At 44.0% G+C, this 27,397-nt stretch overlaps 1 protein-coding gene and 1 long non-coding RNA gene across 2 annotated transcripts; one reads left to right on the top strand and one right to left on the bottom strand.

The window, feature by feature from the left end:
* Nucleotides 1-1,044: 1,044 nt before the first annotated feature.
* On the top strand, nucleotides 1,045-10,394 carry LOC116984725. Its single transcript, XR_004415110.1, has 3 exons — nucleotides 1,045-1,097; nucleotides 2,655-2,656; nucleotides 10,383-10,394. It is a non-coding gene; the product is annotated as an uncharacterized LOC116984725 (long non-coding RNA).
* On the bottom strand, nucleotides 2,752-27,351 carry spty2d1 (SPT2 chromatin protein domain containing 1). Its single transcript, XM_033039056.1, has 6 exons — nucleotides 27,146-27,351; nucleotides 16,970-17,084; nucleotides 11,693-13,285; nucleotides 9,963-10,128; nucleotides 5,952-6,029; nucleotides 2,752-4,060 (listed from the first exon to the last, which is right to left on the bottom strand). The coding sequence occupies exons 1-6, from the start codon at nucleotides 27,203-27,205 to the stop codon at nucleotides 3,970-3,972; spliced, it is 2,103 nt and encodes a 700-aa protein (XP_032894947.1). The 5' UTR covers nucleotides 27,206-27,351; the 3' UTR covers nucleotides 2,752-3,969.
* Nucleotides 27,352-27,397: the final 46 nt, after the last annotated feature.

Raw genomic sequence — 27,397 nt, 5'->3', positions numbered from 1 at the left:
CCCCCAGCAGCACATTCACCGCTCTCTGTGTAAAAACAAAAACTTACCCCCAACGACTCTTTTAAACATTTTCTCCCTTTCACTTTAAAGCTGTGCACTGTAGTATTTGATATTTCCATCCTATGAGAAAGGGTGACAGTCAGAACCTATCTTCCCAAACACAGTCCAGCTTATAAGCTACAGTACATTCGTGTTTCACTTGTGCCTCCCCGCTCCAGCAATCTGGGTTCAATCCTGACTGGGTGCTGACCATGTGGAGTTTGCACATTCTCCGTGTGACTAAGTGGGTTTCCCCAGGGAGCTGTGATTTTCCCCACACACCCCAAAATTGCGTGGTTTAGTCGGCCAATTGGACACTGTGACATTGTGAGGCTGCAGCTCTACTGCTGCACCACCGTGCCACTTGAGGGGCGGCAGAGGCTTGGTTGGGCCAGAGTTCACGTGATGCTGTATGACTCGATGGCTTTGTATATAAAGCATCTAAATACTTTGATTAAATTCCAATTATTACCAAATTCGTATTATTCATCCACATTCAAGCCTAATCAACCATACAACTTTGAGATATTAGTTTTACATCAGCTTTGAGATGCGAGTTATACCCAGTAGACACAAAATGCTGGAGTAACTCAGCGGGACAGGCAGCATCTGTGGAGAGAAGGAATGGGCGACGTTTCGGGTCGAGACCCTTCTTCGGACTGATGAGTTATACCAGTGCTGGCAAGCCAAGGTTTCTCAGATTAGGCTGCATCTAATGGATGTACTGCAATGACGAATGACAAAATGGAGTCCCTAGAAGGGGTGTTCATCCTTTAGATGAGAGCATACAGGGCAAGATAAGCAAGTTTGCTGATGATACAAAAGTTAGCGGTTTTGCAGATAGTGAAGATGATTATGAACAATTGCAGCAGGATCTGGATCGATTGGCCAGGTGGGCAGGGGAATGGTTGGTGGAATCTAATACAGAGAAGTGTGAGGTATTGCATTTTGGGATGTCGAACAAGGGCAGGACCTACACAGTAAATGGTCGTAGTGTTGTAGAACAGAGGGATCTAGGAGTACAGGTGCATTGAAGATCCTTGAAGATCGAATCGCAGGTGGATAAGGCGGTCACAAAGGCTTTTGGCACTTTGGCCTTTATCAGTCAGAATATTGAATATAGAGTTGGGAGGTCATGTTGCAGTTGTATAAGACATTGGTGTTCAGTTTTGGGCACCATGTTATAGGAAAGATATTGTCAAGCTTGAAAGGGTTCAGAAAAGATTTACGAGGATGTTGCCAGGACTAGAGGGTATGAGCTATAGGGAGAGGTTGAGTAGGCTGGGTCTCTATTCCATGGAGCGCAGGAGGATTAGCGCAGATCTTATAGAGGTGTATAAAATCATGAGAGGAATATATCGGGTAGATGCAGAGTCTTTTGCCCTGAGTAGGGGAATCAAGGACCAGAGGACATAGGTACAAGGCGAAGGGGAAAAGATTTAATAGGAATCCGAGGGGTAAGCTTTTCACACAAAGGGCAGTGGGCACATGGAACAAGCTGCTAGGGGAGGTAGTTGAGGCTGGGACTATCCCATTGTTTAAGAAACAGTTAGACAAGTACATGGATATGACAGGTTTGGAGGGATATGGACCAAGCGCAGGCAAGTGGGACTAGTGCAGCTGGGACATTGTTGGACCGTGTGGGCAAGATGGGCCGAAGGGCCCGTTTCCACACATTATCACTCTATGACTCTAAGGTGGTGGTGCACCCGTCACAGACCTCTTTAAACTGCTGCTTCTTAAATGCAGTACTCACATATTGTAACACAAGCCTATCCAACATACTTAATCATTTTGTAAATTAATTGCACTGTTTGAAAATCTCATTAAATGACATGGATGTCATTCACAAGTGAATACAGGTAGTGGATTCGTCAATAAGGGTGAATTACTTGATCAACATTATTTCAAAAAGTACCTTCAACTAGCGTTACTTAACAGATTAATTTGCCTCTGTAAATTGCCCCTAGTGTTTACAGAGTGGGTGAGAAAGTCGTATAATGCAGAACTAGTGTGATGGTCGGTGTGGACTCGGTGGGGAGAGAGGATGGGGGGGGGGGAGAGAGGATGGGGAGGGGGGTGGAGAGGATGGGGGGGAGGAGAGGATGTGGGGGGGGGGGAGGAGAGGATGGGGGGGGGGGGAGGAGAGGATGGGGGGGGAGGAGAGGATGGGGGGGGAGGAGAGGATGGGGGGGGAGGAGAGGATGGGGGGGAGGAGAGGATGGGGGGGAGGAGAGGATGGGGGGGGGAGGAGAGGAGAGGATGGGGGGGGGAGGAGAGGATGGGGGGGGGGGGAGGAGAGGAGAGGATGGGGGGGGGAGGAGAGGATGGGGGGGGAGGAGAGGATGGGGGGGGGGAGGAGAGGATGGGGGGGGGGAGGAGAGGATGGGGGGGGGGAGGAGAGGATGGGGGGGGGGGGGGGAGGAGAGGATGGGGGGGGGGAGAGGAGGCGGGGAGAGGAGGCGGGGGGTGCTCCCAGAGTAAATGATTGGGGGGAGAGGGGTCGACTATACAGCAGTCCAGCCAATGTATAGTGGATGAACTGCAGATATGTCGCGAATGATTTAATAATCATAACAAAATTTACTAATCACTAATCTTTTAAACATGTTCAGATGTTGTCTTGCTTCTCTAGACTACCTCAATTGCCATGTTGAGCTGCAATTATCAGTGCAAAAAACCATAAAAGAATTAATACAACTTGATATGATAAATTATGTAATAAAAATTTATTGTACAGAATATCAATTATATTTAATGCATCTGTACTTGCATTTTTCTCATCAAAAAGCTTACAAAATCTATATCAGTATTTTTTTTTAAACTGTGATCTTCAATCTTTGCTCTAATGCAAGATGCAGGTTCAAATAAATTGCACAGACATTATTGAGTGTTATTTTCATGAAAAAATACTGTCATAATCAAGGCAAATTGAAATGTTTTCAACTTTACGTACCCAATCTCAGATTCTGGTACTTCCAAGGGAGGTATGACACACTTGGGTGCAGCACATACAATCTACACAGCTGCTGCAACAAAGTGTCTTTTGATTTAGTCTCAACCCCCCCCCCCCCCCCCCCCCCCCCCCACTCAAACCACGCAAAAGTAGAGGATTCGGATCAGAGGACACAGAAATGTAATTCAGTTAAATTAAGAGATGAGAGGAAACGTGGAAGAATTTCCTTGCTGAAGAATACGGCAGATGGCATGGCACCGAAAAATAAATTAGATTATACAAAGTCTATTTCGTGGCCACAAATGGAAGTGCGAGTTACTGTAGGTTGAATAATAGATTTGGATTCTTTTAATATTTTCCCCCAGTTCAGGCACTTTGGGGTTTCACCAAATGCAACTGCAAATTGAACACATCATCTGTGATTTGAGCTATAAACTCATGGGCAAAAAAAGAGCCGTTTTACACAGGATCCAGGGTTAAATTAGGGACGTCAACGATAAAAAGGTCATTTCCAATCTACTGCACTACCTGTCGCCGGAAGCAAAATGAAAAAGGGACACATTATAGATCAACCAGGATGTAGATGCTACTTGGTACATGTCACAGCGTGCAAGGGTTTACGCCCTTAAATCTGCAATGTGATAAACGTTATTAGTGACAAATTAATATGTTGGAGCTATCAAGGCCTGGGTCACAATTAAAATTTATGGCACAAACTAAAAGAACACCTTATCTAACACATTAGATAGGAACAGGAGAAAAACGTGGTGCTGCACCAATTAATTATGTAAAATTACTTTCACTATCACCATTGCTTTCTTTAATGCTAATTTAACTTTTCTCCTCAATTGGTCAATTACGAGCTCCATGGTGTATAAAGTAAATACCTTACTTTAGTGCATATTACCTCAAATACAACCAGAGTTTTTAAATATAAATATAATATATAAATATGCCGAAATGTCTTCAATGAACTAAGACGCATTTTTCTTAGGTTTCATCTTCTTTCTTAGTTCCTCCTCTTTTCTCAGTTCTTCCGCGTCCTCCATTATACCCAAACGCAAGCTGCAAAAGAAGGTAGTTCATGTTTTATAAGCAATATACTTTTACTTTTAGGCTTTTAGAGATAGTGTGAAAACAGGCCCTTCGGCCCATCGAATCCACATCGACCAGTGATCACCCCTTACACTAACACTATCCTACACACTTGGGTCAATTACAATTTACAGAAGCCAATTAACCTACAAACCTGTACATCTTTGGAGTGCAAGAGGAAATCGAAGCACCCGGAGAAAACCCATGCAGTCACAGGGAGAATGTACAAACTCCGTACAGACAGCACTCGTAGTCAGGATTGAACACGCTTCTCTGGAGCTATAAGGCAGCAACTCTACCGCTTCACCACTGTGAACACATATTTTAAGAGCTTTCACCTTCTCCCCATCTTTTAGATTCTCCAGCATCCATATTTATAGGAATGACAGACAAATTAGTCTCACCAGTTTGCTTTGCTTAAATGTCAAGTGACATATTAAAACAAATAGCCAGTAGAGTAAATGTTTAAGAAGGAACTCCAGATGCTGGAAAATCAAAGGTAGACAAAAATGCTGGAGAAACTCAGCGGGTGAAGCAGCATCTATGGAGCGAATGAAATAGGCAACGTTTCAGGCTGAAACCCTTCTTCAGACCTTCTGAAGGGTTTCGGCCCGAAACGTTGCCTATTTCCTTCTCACCTCTAGTGCTGGACATTTCCACCCTGGGGAAAAAAGTTCTGACTGCCCACCCCGTCCATGCCAAATGAATCAAGAGATTAAATTTGCGTTAAGCATTCTCAATTCATTTGTTATATGCATTACAAAAACAAATCCTCAGATTTTCCTAAAGGTCTTGCAGAACCTAATATACCATCAAGCCTGAATGACTAATTATCCCCCTTCTCATTGCTGTATTAGTTGTTCCTGGATCTACACTATAAAAACCAAGGTAATGGCAATACAAACTTACAAGTAAATATCACCAATACCTTGTCCTGGGCCACACATATTGAAGCAATGGCCAAGAATGCACACCATCACCTCTATTCCCTTAAGAAAAAGGATTAGGAAATTCAGCACGTCTTCAACTCTCACCAACGTCGACAGATAGAACCGTAGAAAGCGTTTTATCGGGATGCAACAGAGAGGTTTGCGAACAGCTCCATCCAAGATCGTAAGAAATTGCAGAGAATTGTGACATAGCCCATTGCACAATCCAACCTCCCTTCCATTAACTCCATTTACACTTCATGCTGCCTTTGCAAGGGTACCAGCATAATCAAGGCCGAGTCTCACCCCAGTCACTCCCTCTTCTATCAGGCAAGAGGTACAGAAGTGTGAAAACGCACACCTCCAGATTCAGGGAGTTTCTTTCAAGCTGTTATCAGGCAACTGAACCATCTTATCACCAACTAGAGGGCGGTCCTGAGCTACTATCTGCCTCACTGGAGACCCTCGGACTATCTTTAATCTTGCACTAAATGCTATTCCCTTTATCATGTATCTGTACACTCTCGATAGCTCAATTATAATCATGCATTGTCTTTCTGCTGACTGCTTAGCATGCAACAAAAGGTTTTCACTGTACCTCGGTACACATGACAATAAACTAAGCTGCTATCCAGAGGTTTGCCACAAGTGTGGAGATAGTGATCTTCTTCAAAGCAGTTATATATCTGGTCGAGTTTATGCTAAACTAGGGACTGTAGAGCAAATGAAGGAAGAGTAACTGGTACTCAAGATCAGTTTTAGCAAGGCATCGTGTCTTGGAGAAGAGGGAAATTGTCAGGACATGGTCTAATGCCATGTCTAATTGTAAGGAGGTTATGTCATGAGTGACATGGCCGTCATCCCGATGGACTAAATACACAGAGATATACAAAATATAAAATCTCCTCCAGGTAATATCCACACATGTTTACCTTTTGGCTTCCTCCTTCTGCTGTTCCTTCCAGCTGCTTTCAATAGATCGCAAAGCATAATCACTTTCATCCCTGTACCTGAAACACAGAAGGAGGTCGAGGCAGTTACCTCACAGGGACCCAATTCTTCATCAATACATTTCAATAACTCTTAGCTGTGGAAAGAGGATATGGGCGGGTACGTTTATTGTATCTGTACGTTTTGCTGCATATCTATAACCATCTTTTATTACATGAGGGGGAATGGAACATTATGTTAATCAGAATCAGCATTTTATTTCAACCAGTACTGCCACCTCAGGCAGATAATGGTTTATACACAAAATGCTGGCGTAACTCAGCGGGTCAGGCATCATTGCTGGAGAACATTGTCAGGTGACGTCGGGACACTTCTTCAGACTGATTCAATCTGCGTGGTCCATTCAACACCTTGTGTCATTTCACCTGAAAACTAGGCATAGATGCTGCTGATCTGCACCAGCGAGCCCTTTTTCACCGGCTACCGCATGGTCTGGTTGACAAGACTGTTGGGGCTCACATTGTAGCCTTTGGGGACAACACCTTCTTTGGGTCGCCTCCACTGACAGGACGTGCTTGATCACCACGGGGTTCCCTTCCCTCTCACCAGCTGCAGCTTCTTCCTGTTCGGCTGTCACTTTGTCCACTCACTGCTCCATCGCCGTCTCTACTCCTCCTCGCCTTGTTTAGTCCCTCCTCTCTCCTCCCTCCTCCACTGCCGCCCCCTTCCTCCACCTTCACCCCGGCATACGCTGACATTTTCCAAGGTGGAGAATGCCGGCGGATGCCAGGGAGGCCGCATGGACAGAGCCACAGGAGGAGGAGGCATCTAACAAATCGGCGACAAGCAGAAAGCAGCAACAGCAGCAGGTGAGAGGGGAGGGAGCCCCATAGTGACAGAGTGTGTTTTGTCGGCGGCAGCGATTTGGCCCCAGGGGCTATAATGTGAGCTGCAACAACAGCCGCGTCAACCGGACGGTGCGATGGATGAAGAAAGGCTTGCTGCTGGGCCTTTGCGAGCTGGGGCTGGCGTTGGAAGCCGGGGCTTGGGAGGTGGTGGAGCTGGGATGGTGTAGGCAGGTCCGTCCTCTTGAGTCAAATTCCGTTATGAAGGGGTCCGTTAGACAAGGGTTTACTGCACTTTTATTCTCATGAAACTTGTTTGATAAAGATTTAATCTCAAAGTATTTTGTTAAAAGTTAATGTTGAGGCACGAGTGTAAAACGTTCAAGCACAAATCCTCTATTGCTCTACCGAGTGATCAGATAACAAAGTGGGTTAGATACTGAGTAAAGACCTTGATTTCCCGTTCCCAACCCTCCTGCATTGCAAACTTCAGCTCTGCAAAGATTATCACTGTATAGCCTCTCAAATAAATCAGTCTGTTCAAAATTTATCCTTAATCACTCAAAAATAAATTTACTTCATGGCGAGTTCAGGTATGATACGGATATCACCAAGCAAGACTTTTGCCCACTCAACTTAAAGAACAAGTCTTTAGACTTTACTTTAGACTCTGGAGATACAGCGCGCAAACCAGCCCTTCGGCCCACCAAAACCATGCCGACCAGTGATCACCCCACTACACTATCACGATCCTACACGGTAGGAACAATTTACAAATTTACCAAAGCCAATTAGCCTATAAACCTGTACATTTAGAGTGAGAGAGGAAATTAGAGCACCTGGAGAAAATCCATGCGGTCACAGGGAGAATGTACAAACTCTGTACTGCCAGTACCCATCGTCAGGGTTGAACAGGGTCTCTGGCACTTAAGGCAGCAATTCTACCGCTGCACTGCCCTAGAGTTTGCCCACTTACCACATAACTCAATATCAATGATGAATATTAAATAAAGATATTATTAATAGTTATATATTACACAAACACATATTGGAAGTCCACCTTGCTATTCAAATGTTGCCGCACACCAGACAAATAAATAACCATATCACAGTCCAGCCTCAAGTCAAAATTAAAAATACTAGAAATAGTCAGGACATGAGGCATCTGTAAAGATTGAAGCAGATAGAATTCCAGGCATAATTTGTGGTGATTCGATAGTAATTCTAAGAAAGATGTAATATGATTAATAGCTGAAACCAATTTAGCGGAATAAAATGTTGCTTGAGAGGGTGCTGCAAGAAAATGTAAAGTTCAGTAATGTAAAGTTCAGTAACGTAAAACACTAACTCTAACCTGCTGGGGAATTCAAAAATTTCCATATGAGCAATATTTTGCTTTCAGAAAAATAGCACTTTCAGTTCTAAGATTATATAAATTTAGACCATGGAACAGGCATTAACAAGTCAAGTCTCAGGGTTTCTTAGATTATTAAGATTTTTAAATGAAAGAATAAAAAATAGTAAGATCAACAAGATGTACATTTCCTCTCCAACTAAATCCAAGAACATAGAACAGAATAAAGATGGGACAAACAGTTGGACTAAATTTGGAGTACCTTACCAGAATAGAAGTTAACGAATCAGAAAAGGGAGGCGGCACTAGAAGTTCATAAGTTCTAGCAACAGAATTAGGCCATTCGGCCCAACAAGTCTACTCTGCCTTTCAATCATGGCTGATCTATCTTTCCCTCTCAACCCCATTCTCGATAAATTATATTTTCCTATTTTCCATATCTCATTTAAGAGCCACACCATTTAATTTCTTCAGCCCTTCCTTCCCCTTACCTCTTCTGTCTTGAGCAAGGTTAATCTAGTATTATGGGTATCAGCATCAGCCCAAATTTTGAGTAAAACACAAAGGGCTGTAGGACGTTAACATGTCAGGAAGCACCTGCGGAGGGAATGGAAAGCCATCGTTTTGGGTTGGGATCCTTCTGTCCATTCCCTCCAATGCTGCTGGCTGAGCCACCAAGTTCTTCCAGCACTTCGTATTTTTGCTCAAGATTCCAATATTGCATCTTCGGACGAAATCCTGAAATACCTTCCCCCCAGTAGATGGCCCAGAGAAACCTTTTATCTTTTGTAGTAGCCCAGGGACACAGTTTAATTGCAGTATTCTCACTGCTACCAGGCTTGTGTGCAAACTCATCACAGATTTGGAGCCAACTAAGCATTCTTTAGGTATTTGTGGTAATTGTGGAGAAAGGATATTCTTGAGTAGATACTGTATCTTTATCTAAAGTTTCCATGTGCCTTGGATCCATATTTAAGACATAGGAGCAGAATTAGGGCATTCAGCCCGTCAAGTCCATTCTGCCATTCAATCGTGGCTGATCTACTTTTCCCCCCTCAACCACATTCTCCTTCCTGTGTCCCATAACCTTTGCCACCCTTACTAATCAGAACATATTATCTATGCTTTAAAAACGATGGCCTTCGCAGCTGTCTGTGGCAATGAATTCCACAGATTCACCACCCTCTGGCTAAAGAAATTCCTTCTCATCTCCATTCTAAAGGTACGCCCTTTTATTCGGTGACTGCGCCCTCTGGTCCTAGACTCTCCCACTACTGGAATCATCCTCTCCACATCCACTCTATCTGGGCCTTTCAATATTTAGTAGGGTTCAATGAGATCCCCCTCATCCTTCTAAACTCCAGCGAGTAAAGGCCCGGAGCTTTCAAATGCTCTTAATAGATTTAACACCAATCTATCAATAGGAAGATTAATTTTAGAGTTTTCAATGGTATTTCACTCAGTTTGCTGCAAAATAGTAGCAGGTTCGCAACTTGTGTTAAAATATAGAAACAAAGAACTGCAGATGCTGGTTTATACCAAAAACAGAAACAAAGTGCTGGATTAACTCGGCGGGTTGAGCAGCATCTCGGGAGAAAAAGGGTGAGTGATGTTCAGGTCATTTAAGGACCCTTCTTTGGAGTGAAATAGAGGGTGGATAAAAAACAACTTCCTATTAGCACCCTGACTGTCCATTTTTAAGGTTTAATTCAGTGATCTGGATTTTCTATACAAGATAGCCTAAGTCTCACTACCCAGCAAGGTCACTTGCTCCACAAGAAAAGTTAGCTTACTTGGATCGGTCATATCCAAAGATCTCCTTGATGTGCTTTGAGATTTCATCTTGTGATGCTCCAGCATCGTCAATAAAATCATCCATTTCCGAGTCGTATTCCTCATCATCGTCATCGTCCAGTCTTCGTTTGTAGGATATTGGACCAGGTGGCCTTGGAGGACGTCCTGTGGCATAGAACCCAAATCATTGTAATATATCGCAAATCCATTCGCTAATGGCCAATTAACAAATACAAACCATACACTACCACTCAGTCATGAGAACACAGCATCTCTCAAGTCAGTGACATTTTGCAGTGAAGATATTATAATCATTCCCCAGGTCTTCAGATGTAACATTTCAATGTTGCCAAGAATCGCAAAAGAACAATAAAGATCTAGGCACAAGGAACTGCAGATGCTGGTTTACAAAATAAAAGACACAAAGTGATGGAGTAACTCGGGTTAGGCAGCATCTCTGGAGAACATGGATAGGTGATTTTAGACTTCAGCGATACAGCATGAAAACAGGCTCTTCAGCCCATCAAGTCCACGCCGGTCATCGATCACCCCATACACTAGCACAATCCTACACATTAGGGACAATTTACAATTATACCGACACCAATTAACCTACAAATCTGTTTAAGAAAGAACTGCAGATACTGGTAAAATCGAAGGTAGACACAAAATGCTGGAGGAACTCAGTGGGTGAGGCAGCATCTGTGGAGAGAAGGAATTGGCGACATTTCGGGTCGTGACCCTTCTTCGGGTCTCGGGTCTTGATCCGGAACTTCGCCAATTCCTTCTCTCCATAGATGCTGCCTCACCCGCTGAGCTTCTCCAGCATTTTGTGTCTACCAACCTACAAACCTGTATGTCTTTGGAGGGTGGGAGGAAACTGGAGCACTCAGAGAAAACCCACACGGTCACAGGAAGAATGTACAACTCCATACAGACAGCACCCGAGGTCAGGATCAAACCTGGATTTCGGGCGCTATAAGGCAGCAATTCTACCGCTGTGCCATTGTGCCGCGACTTTTCAGGACAGAAACCTTCTTCGGTCCGACTGTAGTGGGAGGGTATGGGTGGGGGCAGAAAGCTGGAAGAGAGGTGGGGGCAAGACAAAGTCTGGCAAGCAATAGGTGGATACAGATGCAGGGATTTTTTTGACTGCCAGATGGCTAGACAAAGGACTGAGATGGAAGGATAAAAGGTGTGAGATACAGAGATAAGGATAGAAGATGCATTAAATGTGAAACTATGGGAAGAAATATTGGTGGAAGGGGACAGGGGGGGGGAAGGATGGGGATTTCAATTCCTGCCTTAACTACCTCCTCCAGCTCCTCGTTCCATACCCCCCACCCCCCATCGTTTGTGTGAACAAGTTACCACTTAGATTCCTATTCAATCTTTCCCCCCTCACAAACCCATGTTCTCTGGTTCTCAATTCTTCTGCTCTGGGCAAAAGACTCTGTACGTCTACCCGATCTATTCCTCTCAGGATTTTGTACACCTCTATTAGAGCACCCCTCATCCTCCTGCGTTCCAAGGAATAGAGACCTAGACTACTCAACCTCTCCCTAAACCTCAGGCCCACGGGTCCTGGCAACTTGCTTGCCAAGACAGTGTGGGATGGGATTCACATTTGGGTTGGTAAGGTTTTTCTTTTCCACCTTCGACATTCTAGGCCATAAAATACGTAAAACATATCTTTAAAATTTACAATTACATGGTTTTTATCTCATACCTGGTGGGTGCATCATTGGCCTGTACCCTGGTGGTGGTGGTGGTTTCTTATTGATGACCGGTCCATTGCTGGGCCTTGAAAGAAAGTTCTTTGATGATATAGTCTCTGATACCACAGTACATTTGGGCTTCAATTCTCCAGGTCGTGCCACCCCAGAATTTGGAGCGCTCCCATGTCTCGTGGGCACAGGCAAAGTATTTTCAGGTCTCATCGATCCGGTGTTTCTCGGTTGTATCGATCCTGAGGCATTAGTGCTCTTTGATTGCAGAGACCCAGGGTTACGCTTTGGGGTGCCCAAGCTGCTCTTTTCTTTCAGCCGTGTGGAGTCCGAGGCTCCTGCATGAGAAGGCTTGCAATTACTTGCACTGTTGGCCCTAGAGTGGCCTGAGCTGCTCGATTGCATTTGGGTCAAGTGGCTTGCACTGCTTGCTTGCTTTTGGTTAAAGCCAGAGGAAGCTTTGTGTCGTTCAGGAGCTGAACTACTTGCACTTCTGGAGTGCAACGGATTTGAAGACTCTGTCCTTTCGTGTCTTGGGGAAGCATTGTCAGCTTTTCCAGTTGATGTCGGTCTACTGATTTTTTTCTGGGTGTGTTTTGAAGACAATGCAGAGTGGCTTCCATTCGATCCAGGTTTTAATCCTTTGCTTGGTACTTGGGAGCTATTTCCAGATTTGGCAGAGACATTTACTGCAGTTTTCCCAGACGTTTTGGAGGTGGGACAGCCACTGCCTAATCTGGACTTCTCTTGTGTGGGTGCCTTGTGAGATGCTGAAGAAGGTAATCTTTCACCAGATGAAGTTTTGGGATTTTTGCTAATATTGTTGGCAGACACCGAGTTATTGTTTCTGGATACAGTACTTTTCTCTCCTTGCGCCAAGTTTGTGCTTTTACTGCCTTTAATTGACGGTTCTTTCTTTGACGAGCTGACTGGTTGTGAAAATGTGACCACCTTTTCAGATTTCATTTTGTCGTTCTGCTTTTGCCGTTTGCGCTCTAGAAACTCAAGTTCTTTCAGTTCCTCCGCAGTATGTAGCTTCTCCTCCACTTTTTTAACGGGTTTAAGCTCTACTGGCTCAAACTGTTTCTTTTCAGCCAGCTTTAGGAGATCTGTGAAGTTCATGGGTGGTTTCTTTGGGACTTGGGACTTGCTTGCCTTTTTATGAGCTTGTTCTGGCACTTTTGTCACTATGTCTGGTTCTTTATACGCTCTCTTGGGCTCCTTCATTGGTTTCTCGGGCTCTCGATGCGGGCGTTTCAGCTGTTTAAATGCAACCTCAGGCTTTCTGTAATGCTGATTATCCGATATCTCATCCAATTGCTCTACAAATTCTCCCGAACTGTCAGAATTGGCAGCTTCTGACATTTCATCCTCCACCTGCTCCCTATCATAGTACTCCTCACTGCTGTCATCCATTCTTTGTTCCTTTCCCTCATCATCATCAGCTCTTCTTTTGCCTTTCTGCTCCATGGGAATACCATTGTAACCTCTGAAATTGTCTTTAGTCCGAGTCGCCATTGCTCTGGCTTTACGATCATGCTTTAGTGCCACTCGCTTTGCTAGTAGTACCTCTTTCCGCTGCTGTTCTACCAAATCTACATGATAGAAAAAAAGATACAGGTTAGGCATAAATACAACGAAACTGATGGTATTATAGAGAAGCATTATTTTGTACATCTAACCATGGAAGATCTCCCCAACTATAATCAAGAAACAAAAAAGACAGTGCTGGAGTAACTCAGCGGGTCAGGCAGCATCTCTGGAGGATATGGATATATGATGTTTGAGTTCAGTTCGGGATCTTGCTTTAACCTGAAGAAAGGTCCCGATTGGCTCCATGTTTCCTTGGTGATTGGTGCTGGCTCTGATTTGTTCGGAATCTTTTCATCAGACCTCTTAAGTTTCTCTCTCCCCTGACTCTGTCTGAAGAGTCTCGGCCCGAAACGTCACCTATTCCTTTTCTCCAGAAATGCTGCCTGACCCGCTGAGTTACTCCAGCATTTTGTATTCATCTCCAGAAATGCTGCCTGATTCACTGAATTACCTCTGGTGCTTTCCCTTGCAACCACAGGAAATGTAACACTTGTCGCTTTATCTCCCCCCTCAAGCAGTCTTTCCAGGTGAGGCAGGGGTTCACTTGCACCTCCTCCAACCTCATCTATTGCATCCGCTGTTCTTGGTGTCAACTGCTCTACAACGGTGAGACCAAGCGTAGGCTTGGCGATCACTTCGCCCAACACCTCCGCTCAGTTCGCATTAACCAACCTGATCACCCGGTGGCTCAGCACTTCAACTCCCCCTCCCATTCCGACCTTTCTGTCCTGGGCCGCCTCCATGGCCAGAGTGAGTCTCACCGCAAATTGGAGGAGCAGCACCTCATATTTCGCTTGGGTAATTTACACCCCAGCAGTATGAACATTGACTTCTCCAATTTCAGGTAGTCCATGCTTTCTCCCTCCTTCCCAGCTCTCCCAAAGCCTACTGTCTCCGCCTCTTCCTTTCTTCTTCCCGCCCCCCTCCCCCACCCCCACATCAGTCTGAAGAAGGGTCTCGACCCGAAACGTCGCCTATTTCCTTCGCTCCATCGATGCTGCTGCACCCGCTGAGTTTCCCCAGCAATTTTGTGTACCTTCGATATTCCAGCATCTGCAGTTCCCTTTTGAACACCTTGTGTCTCTATATTTGAGAAACTGTAGGGAGGCGTTGGTGGAAGGCTCAGCCAATCATTTACAAAACAACACAAGGTGGCACAGTGTGCAGCAGTAGAATTGCTGCCTTACTATGCCACAGACCCGGGTTTGATCCTGACTGTGCTGCCTCTACGGAGTTTGTATGTTCTCCCTGGGACCTCGTGGGTTTTCTCCGAGTGCTCTGGTTTCCTCCAACATCACAAAGACGTGCAGGTTTGTAGGTTAATTGGTTTCTGTAAGTTGTCGCTAGTGTCTAGAATAGTGCTAATGTACGGGGAGATCGCTGGTCGGCACGGACTCGATGGGCCGAGATGCCTGCTTCTGCACTTTATCACTATAAATCTAAATCCATAAATTCTAAAACATTTATCAGTCAGACAGCGGAGAAACTGGCCTTTGACTCACCATGTCGATGCTCCCCATCAAGTATCTAACTATTAGAATTCCACTGACCAGCATGCGATCTGGTGTGGTGGAGCCTATCGGCAGCGGCTCAACTACAGTTAATTTTTGTCTCGTTAAATGTATGTCTTGACCCTAGTTTTTATTATTTTTCTTTAGCTGTTTCCTTGTCGACTTTTTCCTTGTCGGGTCTCCAGTGTCGTTGGGCCTAACATCGTGGAGCCGGCTGCCAACCTAAAGGCTCCAGTCGCGGAGCCTGCGGACCTGACAACGCGGAGCTGGCCGATGGTGCTCGGCTGCGACCCGACTTCGGGGCTTCGGAAGCTCCGGCCGCAGGCCCTGTGGACGGTAACATCGGGAGCTCCAGGTCCCTGGTGGGAGACCGCTTTTCGGAGCTCCCGCAACGGCAACTTCTCCTGCTGGAAAACGCCGGGTTTAAAGGACATGGAGCGGGGCCTAATGTCGCCCGCCGTGGCTTAAACGGCCACAGGACTTACTATCGCCCGCCGGGGGCTTTAACATCGGGAGCCCCAGTTCGCCTCAACGCTGCAGTTGGACTGCTGGACCGCGGGAGAAGAACAAAGGGAAGAGATAAGACTTTGCCATCCATCACAGTGAGGAGGTGTTGGAGATCCACTGTGATGGATGTTTATGTAAACTGTGTTAAGTGTGGGTCTTGGGTTTTTTTGTTCTTTCGTTCAAAAGCAAACTGTTTGAATGACAATAAAAGGCATTCTATTCTATCTGCAGTGTTCTATACTTTGGGCTTGTCTAGATATTTTTTCAACCTTTTCAATCTTGTGGGTGTACCTGCCTCCACCAGTCTCCTCTTCCAGCTTTCTCCCCCCTACCACAATCAGTCTGAAGTGGGGTCCCAGCTCTTTCCGGTTTCTCGGCGTCCTTATCTCAGCTGACATCTCCTGGACAGACAACACGACAGCGGTCATCAAGAGGCTCAGCAGCGGCTGCACTTCCTGAGGGTTCTCAGGAAGCACAACCTGGACTCTAACCTGCTGCTGACCTTCTACCGCTCGTCCATCGAGAGCCTGCTGACATACTGCATTACAGCATGGCACGGCAGCTGCACCATGGCAGACAGGGAGAGGCTTCAGAGGGTAACTAGGACAGCACAGAAGATCATTGGTTGCCCTCTCCCCTCCCTGATGGGATATTTACACCTCCCGCTGCCTTAGCAGGGCAAAGAATATCATCAAGGACAGCTCCCATCCTGCGTTTGGACTGTTCGACCTGCTGCCCTCTGGAAGGCGCTATAGGTGCATCAAAACTAGGACAAATAGACTCAGGAACAGTTGTTTTCCGAAAGTCATAACTACTCTTAACTCACACATGCACTGACTTCACAGCCCAACACCCGGACTTCCATCTATTCTATCCACGTACTGAAATTTGGAACTGTAATGTGTATTGTAACTGTAATCTTAAATATTTTTAAATAATTTTTTAATATTTAAATATAATTTTTAAACATCTGCCTAAGAATACTACCTATTCATCCTTCACCATTTTGCCTTTATAGATATGTATATAGTGCCGCAGAATTATGCACCTATCCCCCCCCCCCTTTGTTTTGTTTTCTGTTTCTTGTTTTTTGTACTAAATTATATGTATGCACTGAGTACGAGCTGCTTTTAATCTCATTGTACATGTATAGTGACAATAAATGGCATATCTATATCTATATCTTAACAAGCATCTTCCCATATAAGGAATTAGACCTATCATTGCATTTGGGGAAGTTTCCAAAATCTGTTATTAGGGACAAAGTAAATGAGAAATTGAATATAAACTGATCGGTAGATAAATAATATATTGGGAACAAAGGCACTGCAGATGCTATACAAAAAAAGACCCAAAGTGCTTGAGTAACTCGGCGGGTTTGGCAGCATCTCTGGAGAACATGGATAGGTGATGTTTCGGGTCGGGATCCTTCTTCAGACTTTAAGTGGTGGGGGAGAGAAAGCTGGAAGAGAGGTGGGGACAGGACAAAGCCTGGCAAGTGTTCGCGAGATACAGACATCTATCACTGATAGGCAGCATTCAAGGTGTTGTTACTTATGCCCTCTATCACATGTTTCAGGTCTAGAAATTCATGCAGACAAAAACTGTAAAAGAAAGCGAGACACATCTCACAAAACTGTACATCAACATTCTTTTTAACTGCTGTACCTTTTTTCTTCAGCTCCTGATCCTTGCGTTTGAGAAAGGCCTGCACGGCTGAAGATGGAACTATTTTCGATTGTTCGCTCTTCTTCGGAGGTTTCACTGACAAGCTGTAACGCTTCTGTTGAACAAAGAACAAAATAAATCATATGTAATTTGTTCACTCGAACCTTTAGTAAAAGATGACTACTGTAATATGTAGAAATGCAAGTAAATTAGTTGTTCCAGATGCTTATAGCTTGTTTGGATTGTTCTCTGGAGCATCTAGGCTGAGAGATTGAATATTTGTAAAATGATACAGCTAAATAGGGTAGACAGTTAGAACCTTTTTCCCCAGGTTGAAATATCAAAGACTTGAGGGCATAGTTTTAAGGCGAGAGGCAAAATTTAAAAAATGGTTGTGTGGTGCAGTTATTTTTACACTGAGAGTGGTAGGTGTCTAGAACGCGCTGCCATTGGTGGTGGTGGAGGCCAATACGATAATGGTACCAAGAGAAGTTTAGATAGGCACATGGATATGCGGGGAATGGAGGGATATGGATCACATGTAGACAGAGAATATTAGTTTAACGGCATCTGGTTCGACACTGACATTGTCGGCCGGAGGTCTTGTTCCAGTGCTGCATTGTTCTTTGTACACTGAAAGACAAAGACAGGCAGGCCATGGTTCATTCCCCAATCTCTGCTGATTTGGCAAACATTAGTCAGAGATATGAAGCAACAGTAATAATTCAAAGAGTTGGGAAAATTGCTCTATTGTCCTGTTAAATTGACTATTCAAATAGTCAAATATTATGGTTGGAGATAAAGGAACTGAAGATGCTAGTTAAGAGCTGGGACCCCACTTCAGACTGATTGCGGTAGGGGGGAGAAAGCTGGAAGAGGGGACTGGTGGAGGCAGGTACACCCACAAGATTGAATCAAATTCCTCCAAGTTGTACATTTAACAACACAATCCCTTTTATAATATTTACCACCAGAAACAAATTAGCTCACCATGTTTTTATTTACTAGTTGTGGAACTTGGTTGTGCAAAGATCATTGCAAGATTTCACCAAGCAACAGCACAGTTACTGCACCACAAAAACAATTTACAATGAGCTTGCTAAGAGTTTTGAAATACAAGATGTGCCTGAGATACAATTTCTTACAACAGGAATTTGTGAAAAATAACGAGAATCCAGGTCAGAGCCAGAGTTGGCAAATAAACAATAGACGCAGGAGTAGGCCATTTGGCCCTTCGAACCAGCACCGCCATTCAATGTGATCATGGCTGATCATCCCCAATCAGTACCCCGTTCCTGCTTTCTCCCTATATCCCCTGACTCCACATTTTTAAGAGTCCTAGCTAACTCTCTCTTGAAAGCATCCAGAGAACCCACCTCCACCGCCCTGAGGCAGAGAATTCCACAGACTCAATACTCTCTGTGAGAAAAAGTGTTTCCTCATCTCCGTTCTAAATGGCTTACTCCTCATTCTTAAAGTATTAAAGTCTTTTATTGTACATAGAATTCATTGCCACAGATGGCTGTGGAGGTCAAGAAATTGTGCATTTTTTAAAGGCAGAAATTGATAGGTTTTTCATTAGTAAGGATATCAAAGGTTACGGGGAGAAGGCAGGAGAAAGGGGTTGAGAGAGAAAAATAGATCAGCCATAATTGAATGACGGAGTAGACTCGATGGGCTGAATGGCCTAATTCTGCTCCCATGTCTTATGGTATAAAATTTTTGGCTTAGGTGAGAGGCAATCAACTTTGACGGATAATCATGGGAAAAAATTGCCTATCATTGATTTCAAATCACGATACTATTTATGATTAAAAGGACACAGAGTCCTTGAGTAACTCAGCAGTTCACCAGGCAGCATCCCTGGTGAACATAGATAGGTGACATTTCAGTCTGAAGAAGGATCTCAACTCAAGGTTGTGTTGGACTAGGCACTAGTAGGCAAATTGCATTATAACTATTTTTTGTGAAAGGAAACTGAGGTGACAGGCTGAGATCTTTGAAGGAGCTGAAAAATTTGTGTAGGGTTTTGGATTTAGCCAAAGGCCCTTTAATTAGAAACCTTGGTTGTTATCGTAAAAAATTTCTGCATTGTCTGATAGTTCAATTTTAAAGGTTTTGCGCATCATGCCTCATTTACTTTAATCTCTTGTTACATGCAGAAATAGTACACTGAGCTTTCTTGTTGTGTTTGGACTTGTGCAAGTCATTTTTTAATTTTTAGCTGGTTTCCTCAGAGATAATCAATACAAGCTTAAAAAGTGAACAATTCTCAAATAAAGGTTAACCTGAGCATACTTGTGCTGTAAACTAGACTATTTATCTGCCACTGGGAATCTCAAACTCTGTTTATTAAACGTTTCAGCACATTTTTTCTTGCGTTTCTTCCTCATTCTTCAAAGAGCTGTTTTTTACTACGCTACCATGGGCACAGATACCCATTCTTTGTGTAAACTGAATTAATAAATCTTTAGCAGAAATGTTTTTTCATTGATTTGGGTTGTCAGTAATCGCTGAAAGAACTTTCTTTCCTCAAATCACCTCCAGCTCAAAGTGAGGGTGAACACAGCATCTAAAATAGCACATAAAAATAAGGAACTGTGGATGCTGGCTTACAACAAAACGACACAAAGTGCAGGAGTAACTCCGGAGAACATTTGGAGGTTAATCGGCCTCTGCAAATTGCCCCTAGTGTGTAGGAAGTAAATGCAAAAGTGGAATAACATAGAACGAGTGTAAAGGAGTGATCAATGGTTGGCATGGACTCGATGGGCCGAAGGGCCTGTTTCCAAGCTGCAGCTGTCAATTAAAAAAAACTGAAGACAATGAATCAAGATTATTGTGCACAATATCCTCTTGTATACAGAGCTATGTTCAGGTGTTTGTATTTCCTGATGCAGTATTGCACCCAAGGGGTTAGTTCTGACATGTAATCAATGTTACTTGTTCACTCATCACTAGCTGTGACACATTTATCCAAGGCAAAGGGTTGACATCTCCTGCGTACAAGGTATTAAACTTATTGCACAGACATCAGATACGGTGTCTGCACACATTTTGATTGGATTTCAAGACATCAATAGGCTGTGGCACTCAGCCCAAGATATTAGCATTTTGGAAACTACACTTGAAGCAAATAGAGTGGCATTAAATGATATAAAGTTTGGGTTTTGGAATTGAGACTGTGAACATGGCAGCAAGTGACATGCTGGGTGAGACAACGGTGATGCATGATGAGGCTGCAACCCCTCAGCTCTAATGATCCAGGTTCAAGCTCCTCCCTCAACTTTATCCAGGCACTCCAACAGTCCTTTCAGGTGAGGCAGAGGTTTACTTGCATCTCCTCCAACATCATCTACTGCAGCCAGTGCTCCCTGTGCTAGCTCCTATTTCGACGAGACCAATCGCAGACTTGGCGACCATTTCGCTGAACTGTTCATCTTTGCCTGCGCAATCTCCTGGTTGCCAAACATTTTAACTCCCCTTCCCATACTAACCTTTCTGTCCTGGGCCTCCTCCACTGTCAGAGTGAGGCAACACCTAAATCAGAGGAACAGCACCTCACATTTTGCTTGGGCAGCTTAAAACCCAACAGCATAAATGTTGATTTCTCTAATTTCAAGTAACTCCTGCATCCCTTCTCTCTCCCCCACCCCAGTTGTCCTACTAGTTCCACTGTTTCTTTCCACCCTCCAAAGACGTGCAGGCTTGTAGGTTAATTGGCTTGGTAAAAATTGTAAAATGGTCCCTATTGTGTAATGTGTGTGCTAGTTGGCAGGGATCGCTGGTCAGCGTGGACTCGGTGGGCAATAGGGCCTGTTTCCACACTGTATCTCTAAACTAAACTAACACTCAGGGACAGTTCCAATTTTCCTGGTGACCACACTTGTGGGAAGTGTGCCTAGCTGCAGCTCCTATAATGGCAGGCCACATGGATTGCCTTGGAGCATCTGTGATGTGGAAACTGTCATAAATATTCAGGGTCTGGTCAGGGAGGATGAGGCACGTGTCAATTATCGGCAGGTAGGATCAAGTGAATCCTTTGAGTAGAAGGGAAGAAGGCGTATACTTGAGGAGGAAATTAGGAGTGTAAGAAAAATTTCCCACAGACAGGGTAAATAATTCTAAAAGTTTTGATTAAGAATTAAAAGGCGTAAGTAGAATCTGGGTGAAATTAATGGAAATATACTAACAACAAAATGGGATTAGTGTCGGATTAGTGACAAAATAATTCTATTTTCCTTTTTTTCCTGTTAATTGTCAAATGTGTCTCTGATATTTGACCTCTCATCAAAATAACCAGTAATTCCTTTGGCAGCCAGCCTTTGATTAGACACAAGCATTTGGAAATTTTAAATTGCTGACATTAAATTTGAATAATAGTTATCGTTCATACTGTGCAGGGGATTCCACCAGAGTTCAAAAAAGCTATTTGTGGGTTTACATCGTTACACAAATATATTATACTTTTGGACACTGTAATAAACGAATTTGCATTTTGGAGTGATTTAACCAGATACCAGGAACCTTGTTTCTATTTAACTCTGGTGTGCTCTGCAGATGTGAAGAACTGTTTCAGTCTATGTAACATGCAATTTTGCTTTATGTGTCGTTAGCAATGATGTTATCTACTGTCTTATAGTACTTCTTTCGCTGATACCACCTAACAATGTAAAGATATTTATAGAGACACCTTATATTTTACGCATATTTAGATATACGCGCTTGACTAATTACTTCTGAAGTTTAATTCATATGCTCCTATTTTTTGAATAATGAGCTCAAAAGTATGCCAGGTACCTTATGGCAGCGTAGTTGTGTTGGTGCCTGGAATATGTTTGATTTATGCACTTTGATTATCAAGAGCGTAACCCCTGTGTAAAACACAAGGTGCCCGTATACTGTGACTGAAGGCCTAGGGTTGCAGTTCACTCAAGAAGAAGAATACATTTGTTTGAGTGCAAGGAAGGGTTATAATTGTTTTTAAATCTTCCTGAACTCAGCACGTTGCCAATGGGTTTATCATTTGCTGCATAAAAATCATGCATCAAATGCTAGACAGCACTGTTTTAAGGCGAAAGGGGCAAACTTTAAAGCAGATATGCAGAGCAAGTTTAAAAAGAGGGTGGAGGGTGCCTGGAGTGCAATGACTGGGTGGTGGCGGAGACAGATACGATCGTGGCGTTTAAGAGGCTTTGAGGTAGGTACATTAATTTGTAGGAAATGGAGGGATATGGATCATCTGCGGATGAGACTAGGTTATCTTGACATCATGCTCAGCACAAGCATAGCTGCACTTTTCCATGTTCTATCAACAAATTACTCACCATCAAAATATACAAAAGTAAATTCTTAAGGGCCTGTCCCACCAGCATGCGATAGCATGCGTCTAGCGCGACCAAACGTGGTCGCTTGAGGCGTACGGCCTCGCGGGGCCGGTCCCACTTCGATTGGCGGAGGCGTATGAAGTTGTGCGGGGCTGGTCGCGACATCGCTCAGGGCTCCAAAAAACTTGCACTGTCCGAAAATCCCACGCGACAACGGCCTGTCGGCCCGCAGCCACATTGAGGCCGTACGCAGCGCCTCGACGGGCGTGTACGCAATGTCTCAACGCCGTACGCAGCGTCTTGACGGCGTACGCTTAGCGTGTGGCGTTGCGTAATGACGTCACTGGCCGGCGTGCCGTTGCGCGATGACGTCACCAGCCCTGCACAACTCCATACGCCTCCGCGGTTGGAAGTGGGACCGGCCCCACAAGGCCGTATGCCTCAAGCCACCACGTTTGGTCACGCTAGACGCATGCAAACGCATGCTTGTGGGACAGGCCCTTTATACTCGAGTCAGCTTTGATATAGTTTCTTATACTTTGAAAACAAATTAAATAGGATAAGGACCTTAGGAGAAATATTATCTAAGACCTATATTGGAATAATTTTGCATATCTCAGGTTTCATCAACATTAAACTGAAAATACCTCAAATCGTAGGTGTTTTTTTTCCTTGTTCACTTTAAAATAGATGTAGACAGTGACAGGTAATGGATCTACTGCAAATCTAAGGTGGATGAAGATTTTGCATAATTACTTTGTTGCTTTGTTTAAACCTCCTTGAGAAGAATAGCAGCTGTAAGCCCTGTGCAAAAGCACTGTGCCGAGTCCCACAATTATAGAACAAGTTGAATCTCATGCAACCATAAAACCATTTGGTGAAATTTGAAATTTCAACAGTTCCAAAATAGGATTCCACAGTGCAAATCTATCCTGAATTTTTGAACCAATCTATGAACCATTTTCAAAATGAATAATGAATAGTTAGAAGCAAAGTGGTAATGTTAGAAAACATGAACTTTGTGCTAACCATGTACAAATGCATTTAAAATGCTGCAGTTGCTTTGCAGGCAAAAATACCAGTGAATTCATAAGATCCCACAACTAACACTTTGAAGAACTATGTAATTTCTCAAAATACTACCCTTGTCTTGCACTCAGTTCTGTGGTTGCCTTCTTAGCCCATGATGAAATGTAAAAGAACAAATAATTTCACCCAATACATATTGTCAACAGGACAGCACACCCCCGACACTGCACTGACACATGAATACAAGAGGAATATATGCAAAATTTGTGCAAGACGTATGCCATATTGGTACGAAAGCAGTCAGAGGGGAAATCTACTGCCACACATATTTTAATACACCAAAGTTCCTAAAAATAGATGCACGACTTGGGAAAAGCATATTTACAGTGCGGTTAGATGAAATATTCCGCAGGCTAATTAATGGAAAACTTCACAATTTATCAAATATTCAGCAATCGCACCAAAGATAATCCTTCATCATGGGCAGTTGCCTCATACGATGGATATTTACGTAGTAAAAAGGATATTGCAGTCATTTTATATTATATTTTATTTACAGAATTACTGAAGTCCTACGTGTTCACACTGAAAACGTACATCAACCCCCACCTGATGCAACCACCTGCGCCAGCTAAAAACACAGCATATTTATGCAGTCACAGTTCAAGATCTGCTCCTGAAATAAACTGCACATGTGGCACATTTTTCTTATCTCTCCTTTCAAAAGCACAGGTATGTATTAACAAGGTAAAAAAAAAATCAGTTGCAAATCCCAGTCCTATTCTCCAACTATAATTAACTAAGGCCCATGAAAACTTCCCAACAACCAATTGGAAATATCATATATGAATATCGTATAGGGTGGCACAATGGTGCAGCGGTAGAGTTGCTGCCATACAGCACCAGAGACACAGTTTTGATCCTGACTGCGGGTTTATAACTGCGACCATGTGAGTTTATATCAGGTGCTCCGGTTTCTTCCCACACTCCAAAGATGTACAGGTTTGTAGGTTAACTGGCTTCTGTAAAATGTAAATTGCTCCTAGTGTGTAGGATAGCGCTAGTGTGGGGGGTGATAGTTGGTCGGCACATTCAGTGGGCCAAAGCGCCTCTTTTCACACTGTATCTCTAAAGTCAAGTAAAAAAAGCAAGGAAATAGATCAACAGCCCCACCTATCTCCGCCCAAAATTTCTGTCCGCGTGAGTCAAAAATAACCACCAAGACAAATAGCTAATTTTAAGACTGCAAATATAGAGACGGGAACAGAGGGAGGTGTCACAGAGAAAATTCACTTCCAGCTGAGGAAATGCACAATAAATGGAAGGAGAGGCAAGGAAAACCAGGGGGTGCATTAGAGTATGTTCATAGTTCATATATAAAGGTACAAGGGCAGGTAAGGTTATAAAGACACAAAATGTTTTCCTTTATTCACTGAGGCATATAGTACAAGAGCAAGGTGGTTAAGCCAGAAATGTATACCACACTAAGTGTAGAAAGGAACGGCAGATGCTGGTAAATACTGAAGATGGATCAAAGTGCTGGAGTAACTAAGCGGGTCAGGCTGCATCTCTGGAGAAAAAGGATGAGTGACGTTTCAGGGCAGGACTCTTCTTCAGATTCAGGTTCGATAAAGTGTCCCGACCTGAAACGTCACCCATCCTTTATCTCAACAGATGCGGGCTGATCCACTGAGTTACTCCAGCACTTTGTGTCTATACCACACTACTTACATAACAGTCTCACATTACTTCGAGTCACACTGCTTCGTCTCACAATGCAAGAAAGGCAAGAAGAACAGGAGAGATTTGCAAAAATGCCAAAACATAAACATTTAGATAATAGGAAAAAATTGATAGACTATGATGGTCTTCAAAGAGAAAGAATATATTTCCCTTTTCTAAAACCAGAGGACATAGTCAAATGGAAATGATAGAAGCATTAAAGAGATGAGGAATCTCTTTTTTAACCCACCCAAGGGAGGTGGACCTCAAACAGAACAGGACATGGAAATCAAAGCTCTGATCAAATTTAAAAGCAGTTGGACATCCACTTGTACAGCTGTGACCTGTATGGCAACTCTTTTTCAACTGGCAGACAAGAGCCAAATTACATCCTGCTTCATTTCAATCTCTACTTCCAGATTTCTATTCCCACAAACCTTCCCATAGGCATCAATATTGTTCAAGCTTCCTTCAATCAAACGTGATTTTAGCCGGGGGGGGGATACAAAGTGTTGGGGTAACTCAGCGAGTCCGGCAGAATATCTGGGGGACTGATGGGTGCTGTTTGTCAGGACCCTTCTCCAGCACTGTGTTTTTTTTTGTAAACTAACATCTGTAGTTTATCTATGGTTTTGGCAAAAAGTTTGTGTTAATGCAAACAATTGGCTAAAAGAATAAAACTTATTTTGGAATTCTAAATTCAGTACAAGCCATAATGACAGTGGATATGTGGACAATTGTACTCCAAATTTGGTCATTTGTTCTGCAGGAGACAGGCTTCCTACATTTTAACTACATTCATTACAGGGAACAGGCCTGTCAATCCTCCATAGACATTCTTTATAATCTCAAATATGAATTCATATCTATGGAAAGTTATGATCCTACTGTCGGTATCATAGATAAATATAATACATGCTTCTCCACCAAAGCTCCTTACAGTATATCATTAGTCATGTCTCAACAATTACCCTCCTCTTGATACTTACATATCAGCCAATTTCCTAACAAAGCCAGTATACTGAGCTTCATTACACTGAGATTCAACGTCAAAGTGGTGAGAGATATTTACCAAGCTCATTCAAAAAGTCCACACAATAATTCAACCAAAGTTAGCAGCGTGATTTCAGGATATATTCTTACTTTTTCCTACCAAGGTTGGTGATGGAAGATGAAAGCTATCTTCTTGAATCCAAGTCATGATGTTCAGGAGCTTAAAGGACGCAAAGTACCTCTTCCTGGGCCTGTAGTGACTGGGGTGTTTTAAAGATGTAATCTAATTATCAGTGAGGCCTGTCAGTAGCTGGGGTGTTTAAAAGTTGGAATACCACTCTCCCCATGATTGTTTAAAGGGTGCAATGCAACTCTACCTGGGCCTGTGACTGACTGGAGTGGTTAAAGGTTGGAATAACTACACTCTACAGGCCTGTGTGTAGCTGGAGTAGTTAAAGACTGCAATGTAACTCTCCCTGCAGTCAAGGCTGCATTAGAACTTTTCCCAGGGTCTGTCAGTGGCTGGATGGTCCAATGCAACTCTTCCTAAGACATTCGAAGTGTACAATGCAAGTCTTCCCAGCACATATAAAGGGTACAATGCAACTCTCCCTGGGGTGCTTAAAGGGTGCAATGCAACCGCCCCGGGGGTAAAGGTTGCAATGCAACTGTCCCTGGTGGAAAGGGTGCAATGCAACTCTCCCTGGGGTAAAGGGTGCAATGCAACTCTCCCTGGGGTAAAGGGTGCAATGCAATTCTCCCTGGAATAAAGGGTGCAATGCAACTCTCCCTGGGGTAAAGGGTGCAATGCAACTCTCCCTGGGGTAAAGGGTGCAATGCAACTCTCCCTGGGGTGATTAAAGGGCGCAATACAACTGTCCCTGTAGTAAAGGGTGCAATGCAACTCTCCCTGGGGTAGAAGGCTCAATGTATTCCCATGGGGTGTTTAACGGATGCAATGCAACTGTTGCCAGGTTCTCAGTGAGCAGCAGGGCATGGAGAACGAGACGCGGCTACATCCGGCACGGGGCCTCCCCCGGGGAGCGATCACTGGGGTGACGCCGTTCCCCGGGCCTGTGCGAGGAGTTTGCAGGCGGCCACTTACCCGGATCTGGCCATCAACCTTGTTCTCAGATGCTTTACTGATGACGCTGCCGAAGTCCATGGCGACAGGGTCGGCGACGCCACCACTTGCAGGCAGAGCTCAGGTCCGCGGCGCCACCAGTTACGGGGAGAGCCCGGCTCCCCGGCTCCAGCTCAGGCTTTGGGTATCTTTGGGCTACTCGGCCTGCGGGAGACTTGTCACTTCCGGCAAGCCCGGCCTCACTTCCGGCAACCGCTGCGCCGTCACGTGACC

Source organism: Amblyraja radiata, chromosome 20, assembly GCF_010909765.2.
Source record: "Amblyraja radiata isolate CabotCenter1 chromosome 20, sAmbRad1.1.pri, whole genome shotgun sequence".
Taxonomy (NCBI): Eukaryota; Metazoa; Chordata; class Chondrichthyes; order Rajiformes; family Rajidae; genus Amblyraja; species Amblyraja radiata.
The sequence above is the reverse complement of the archived record's forward strand: the minus strand, read 5'-3'. Positions and strand labels throughout refer to the sequence as shown.